The 6,691-nt window shown below is 40.1% G+C and overlaps 1 protein-coding gene across 1 annotated transcript in view; it reads right to left on the reverse strand.

Moving 5' to 3' along the window:
• BOD1L1 (biorientation of chromosomes in cell division 1 like 1) overlaps positions 1–6,691 on the reverse strand; it is an 86,527-nt gene that overhangs the window by 70,202 nt on the left and 9,634 nt on the right. Inside the window, exons 4-6 of the mRNA XM_019525818.1 lie at positions 5,446–5,636; positions 2,568–3,182; positions 1,713–1,862 (exon numbers count right to left, since the gene is read on the reverse strand). Coding sequence (XP_019381363.1) covers positions 1,713–1,862; positions 2,568–3,182; positions 5,446–5,636 — 956 coding nt within the window. The remainder of the gene's footprint in view (positions 1–1,712; positions 1,863–2,567; positions 3,183–5,445; positions 5,637–6,691) is intronic.

A 6,691-nucleotide genomic window follows, 5' to 3' on the forward strand; every position in this document is an offset into this window, starting at 1 on the left:
TCCATGACCGATCAGGGAACAGAGCCCAAGCAGCATCTGATAGCAAATCAGGGTGGGGCAGGGGAGGAGAGACTGTGGGGAGCTGGGGGAGGGTGTAGGTGGTAAGGAGGCAGGGGACAAAGGTGGGGGGGGGGGAAGGGGTGTCACTTGACCAACCCTCCACCTGGCCACTGCTTTCTCTGCTGTAGACAGATACATATACACTCCCCCCCACCAAATTTAAAGACAACCCTGCAATAATTAGATTATATACCTGGAATACAAGAAGTGTATACATTTTCTATATATAGAATCTAATTTTGAGGGGTCATCTTAAGTGCCAGGTCATCTTAGAATTGAGTAGACACGGTAGATAAAAACATAAATATTAGTCTGTTTCACCTGTATGTCATATAACAAGTTGGAATATAAAATGTTCTTGCCCATTCAAAAGTAAAAGGTAACCATCTTCCACATACCAAAAAAAACTGAATGGAAATTTTTTGATTTAGAAAAATGACAGATGATTTCTTTTTTTTCCCCCCCTTAAAGCATCCAGATGATTTGCATTTCACTTTACATTAGTCAACGGCTGGAGAGTATTCTAGTTAGCACAAGCACATCAACTTTATTTTGGGAGGGTTATTCGACATGAACATATAAACACCAGTCTTTAGGCTCTGTACAATACAACATATCTGCATCCCCAAAACATGAGGCTTGTCTTCATTTTATATTTCATCGGAACTGATAAAATGTTGAATATGATTTGTTCTATATTATATTACCACCAACATCAGACAATATCAAGTTAGTAACTCAATTCTTTCTGATCATTTTTAGCCATCAAATATTACAGGTCAAACCCACCATGTGCAGATTCAGTATCAATACTATTCTAAAGCAATCTATCCTATCCATGAGAAAATCCAGTTGCCTACGGACCAACCAACCAACACCCCCCACCCAAATCTCCTAAAACCTCAAAAAAGTACCAAAAAGTTGGAATTGCCCAAGATTAGGAATGGACAGAAATGAAATAGAAAGAACAATGATTCCTTCTGCTATCCCTACATGTGGACTCATCCAAGTCCTCTCCACTAAGGACATGTCAGTCAAAAATCTACCCAAACACAGCAGCTCAGCTTGAAAACCAGTTCTCCAGCCTAATGCACACAAGGACACAATGTGGCTAGCATGACTTGCTACCAGTTTTGACTCCACAGCCCAAATGATCAGATACCCACTTACAGCTTGATGGAGTGGGAACAGCCTTTGACACAAGTCCAGAGAAAGGCTTGTAGCCTCTGGAGCCACAGTGATGCTTTAACAATTCCTCAATTCCAAAACAGCCTGCCCACAAGACACCTGAACTCAAGTTAGAACTAGAGTCAAAAACATAAAAAGGTAGGGGAAGAAGGGGAATAGAGAGCAGAAGGCATTTTTATGAAGCATTCCGATACCATCCTGAAATTCTTCACACAAACAGAGTGATTGCAAAATAACAAAATAATCATGAACTAATATTTCAATATGATGAAATATCTATTATTGCTGATCTTTGCTGACAAGATTTGTGAGAGGAATCTTTGCTAACAAAAGATGCTTTTCCTCCCCTCAAAACTCTTATGCACATGTATATTTTGAATTATATTTTAGAGAGATTAAGTCATACTATATAATATTATTCATTTAAGTGACAAGAAAATTGTATTTTTTAAAATAATGTTTACCATCAGATGTGATCTCTCCTTCTTCAGTGGTATCAGAAACTACCACTTCTTCTTCACTCTCTTCTTCAAATGAAGAGAGGTCACTTGTATGGACAGAGCTTACAGTGATATCACTAAGTACCTCCATATCTGAATCTTCCATAGCATATTCTGAAAATTAAAACAGCATATCAAATCTGCATCTGAAACCTGTTTTCATAAGGCAACTGCAATATATTTTAACTGTTATAGAAATTTCCTGATTTAGAGATGCACAACAATGATTCCTTCAACCACAGTAATCTCATTAATTTAAGTGGAACAACTCAGGTTGTAGAAGTAAACAAAATTAGGAGCTCTCTTGTAAATCTAACCTGTAGGCCAGGGGTTTGCAATACTTTTGCAGCAGAGGGTGCTGATTTAACTGAGCTTAGGTCCAAGCATGGATCCAAATCAGCCTATGCCTCCAAAGCTCCAGTTATCATTCCCCCTAACCCAGCTCCTATCTCTCCTGCCCACAATGCTATGACTACTGCTTCTCCCTGCTGCCTGGCCTTGTGTGGACAGAGCCCCACCACTGCTGAAATGCCAGAGAAGGCCCCTCTCTACAAAGCAGATCCAGCCTGCAGATTGTAGATTGCTGACCCATGCCCTAAGAGGTGGGCTGTGGCCCCTCAGGTAAAGCTTGAACTACTACTGTCTTTATTATGACAAAACCTGTAGTTAAACAACTACACTTGCCAGCATCATTAGCACCTCATCTTTTTCAAGTTCACCTTTGAAAAACTCTGTATCAAAAAACTATACTGCCAAAAATTTCCCCAACCCCTTCCCTACTAGTACATTTAAAAAACAAACGTTTTTCTCCTCCTGTACCTTCTTTTGTGCTTTCTGCTGCCTTGTGTTTATTGTTCTTTTCTGGAACCAACTGTTTTACTGATTCTGCCTCACGCTCTTTCACATGTTTTTCTTCCTTTGATTTTAGGTTATCATCATTCTTCTTTGTGTAGTCAGACTTCTTGTCAGCCTTTTCTTTTTTGTCCTTCTTTCTTTCCCCTTTCTCAGTGCTGTCTTGTTTCTTGTCACTTTTTTCTGTTAGTTTGCTTTTCTGGTCTTCACTTTCTTGTAGAATTTCTTTGCTTGCATGAACCAAGTTGCTAGCATCTTTTATTACATTTTTGACCTCCTCACTTTGACACGGGAGCTCAATTAAATCTTCACACTTAGCAACTGTTTCAATTCCTTCTCCTCCAGGATCACAAATAACTCGCTCTCTGTCTGGCAAGTCCTCTGAATTTCGCTCCCTTTCTGTACTACCGTCAATACCGTGTTGAGATGGGAGTCTTTTTGCAGACCTGTCATTATTCTTGGAATTTGTACTGTCTGTTGAAGCTCTGGCAGCACTTGCTTCCTGGTTAAGAGAAGTAATTGTTTCCAAAATGGACATGGCATCACTAGCTACACTAGCACTGGGAGCAGCAGTAGAAACACCTTCAAAAAAAGAGTAAGAAAGGAAAAAGAAAACATTTTAGCATGCCAAGATTTCTTGAGCTTTTGCTAAACAAAAACAGGTATTGTTATATTGAGTGATTGTTTTTGAGGGAGAAGCGTTTTTCAAATAAGTCTATAATCTCAGGAGTTTACTGGAGGAGGTGGATAAGACTTTACCTTTCACGAGAAACTAAATTAGTTGGGAGTTTTGCTTTATTTTGAACAGCATTTGTTTGTTTTTTTTAACCCAATAACAAGAATGCCGGTCTACTAAATCAATTGAGATTTGATATGTTTGGTCTTTACAACATTTTGCTGCTGCCAAGGTAAGCAGATGTAGTCCACGAAGGGCCTGACTGCATTCCTCTGAAGTTCAGTGTAGCGTTGGAATTTGGAAGAAATGTTCCGGTGATGATTACAGGAAAAATGCTAGGTATCGTTTCCTCTAATAATTTTTTAAATTATCTTGACACACTATTATAACAGATTAACTGTAATTGTAGTGGATATTATATTGTGCAGAACGACAAACAAGAAGGAAGACTCAATGCAACAGATCAGCATGTTTTACATTACCTCTTAGACCATGTCCACATGAGCGTAGACATCTGTTTCCCAGGGACAAGCAGCAGCACACCTTGTACCACTACTACTTGTCCCTGGGGAATGCCTGTGCCACATGCCCTCTGGTGCACAGCAGGTTACCCCGAGTGGGGTAGGGGAGGTTGGGGCCAGCACAGTTGCAGCCTTACCTGGGGTCCTGGGGGAGCTGCAGCCATGGTGATCATGCTGTTTGGAGCCTGGCCGCCTGCTGAAGTGTGGCTCTGGCCGGCCAGGCTCCGGTTCTGGGTGGCGCACACTGTTCCCGAGTGCACTGCCCAGCCTTTTTTTTTTCCCCCCCTGCACACTTTTGACCCCGGGATCTCCCTGTGTCAACCCCCACCCCAACCTTCTCCCCACCAGTGCTGCTACCTTGTAGCATAGGGAACACCTGAATGTGCAGCGTGTGGCGCTGTAGACAGGTCTGCAGCACCACATACCACATGGTCGTGCTCGTTTGGATGTGGCGTTAGCAGTGATTCTGAAAATGGGCAAGGAGGAATTAAATGAATTAGTGCTTGCCCACTGCTATAGTTGATTTAAGCCACCCGATTAACTTACCACATTTAAAAGGAAGTACAGCCCACAGAAAAAATGCTGGTATTTAAAATAAGTGCGCTGATTGGGAGAATCTGTACCCAAGACCAAATCTAGGGAGAAGACTTAGTTGGACAGTTCACTGAGGAAGTTTGTTAGCTAAAAAACATGAGCAACCAAAAATCTGAAAACTAGCAACCACTTAGAAATGTAGTTTTGCTGAACAGATCAGAACCCAGATGCTTCCTTGTACTGCTCAAATCTTGAGAGTAATGCAAATATTTGAGTCTTTCTACACATAATTACATTAGAACATTTACAGCTTTTGAATATAACTTATATAAACAAGTAGTCTAAAAGAAAAGGTAAGAGTTTTTCTTCCACAGAGTTATTGTTGGTCCTCCAGAGCAAGTCATAGGCTGTATTCAGATGTGCAGGGGTGCGTACTCGCAGCAGCACAAATAGTAGTGGCACAAATTTGTGCCGCAGCACATGTCCCCACACGTGTGCTTTGGTGAGGAACAAACTGTCCTGCATTGGGCAAACTGCCTTTTGCCCACTCCTCCTAGCTCCCAGCATGCTAGAGCAATTGGAGCAAAAATGAAATAGTAGAGACACTCTGACCACCACCCAGAGTGCCTCCTTGGAGGGCTGAAACTCCTTTTGTTCCAGAGCAATAGTTTGCACCGCACCCCTTTCTCTCTCTATTTTTTTTTTGTTTTTGCTACTGGGAAATCCCAGTGGCAAATCTGCAGCATGGAGCACATTTTACCATTATGGCATGCAGTTTTCAGCACTGCAAAGAGATTTGCAGGGCCACAAACCACATGCACCTGCATGTCTGGACACAGCCACAGTGTTGGAGTTTTGTACCACCACTTAGGGTAAACTCATTTCTTGTACTTCTTTTTACAGAATAAGTGGTGCTGTAAATAATTATTAACTTCTTTTTCCTCTTTTCTTCCCCACCTGCACACAAGACAGCAGTAAATGATTATCACGGATTACTCTTCAGAGATCCTACTGATGCCAAGATTTACTGTTTAGTGCTAAAAGTAGTAGTCAGTGTTGTTTTTGCCAGGAAGTGCAGATAGCAAACAGACAATACAGTCTAAAGGCAAAATACCTTGTACAGTGATAGAAGCGTCTGCTTTTTCTTCGCTTGGAGATGTACTGGGACCAGCCTCTTCCTTGTGATTTAAAGTGGCTAAAAACTCATGGACAGCTTTTTCCACCTGAGGTCTGAATGTATGATTGATCTTTGGATCCACAACCTGAGAAATAATTCTGTCAATTCCAGATTCCAACATTCCAGACCTGAAACAAAGTTACATTAACACTTAACTATAAGGTGAATGATTTCTAGGAGTTAATTTAACAGTTGCACTCACCTAAAATGTGTTACAACAGAGTTTCTAAAAAAAGCACTAAAAATATTTAGAAAAGTTGCTTCAAAAAACATCACTAGCTAAATATTTTAATTTTATTAGTGTCTTGCAGCACTGACAGGTATAAATAAAAATATCCCAACTAAAATGAATCCAATAGCTCAAATATATCAATAGCTTTTCCATCATGCTACTAATAAAGTAGCACCTTCCAGATATTGCAATACAATTGGTGTTTAGCATCTATGTATTTCATAGCATGCAATAGTATAAGTACAATATCAACTGTCATCTCAATAACTCCAACGATGTAACAATTACAAAGTAAAAAGGTTTAAATAAAAAAATAACTGTATTAAAGAGTGAACACTGAAACTGTTAGAGCGTCAAGCTCTAGATTGTCCCAGTGACATCTCACTTGAGATTTAGTCTCCACTGAGTATGAACTCTAACAAGAAGAATATCTGCTCATCATCAGTTGTTGATTCCAACAACTAAACTGTGGGAAAACTGAATATGGAAAAATGAAAGGTTCATTATTCATACAGTCCTTAAATATATATATTCTCAGATTCCTCACACGTCACAGAAATGGACAAGACAGGATGCCCAATCTAGCGTTTCCCAACTTGTGTGCCACAGCACAAAAGTGTGTCGTCAAAAATGAATAGGCGTGCTGCGGAATTTTGCCATAGCAATGAGCTACAGTAAGTATGAGGATTGGGAATGCCTTAACAGGTGTGCCATGGAAAATTTTTATTAACGTATAAAAGTGTGCCTTGGGGCTGGAAAAGGTTGGGAAACACTGCCCTAATCTATACAAGCTAGCTTGGAGCAATGACTCTTTATTATTGTTTTAACACATAGACATAGAAAAACCAGGTGACCAAGTCTATAGCATGATATAAGCACTGGAAATCCTCGTTCCAAGTTATTCTTTCAAAACTTTACCAATAGTTCTTAAAAAAAAAAAAAAAAAAAAAA

Source organism: Gavialis gangeticus, unplaced genomic scaffold (assembly GCF_001723915.1).
Source record: "Gavialis gangeticus isolate Ggan-Ray unplaced genomic scaffold, GavGan_comp1, whole genome shotgun sequence".
Classification (NCBI taxonomy): domain Eukaryota; kingdom Metazoa; phylum Chordata; order Crocodylia; family Gavialidae; genus Gavialis; species Gavialis gangeticus.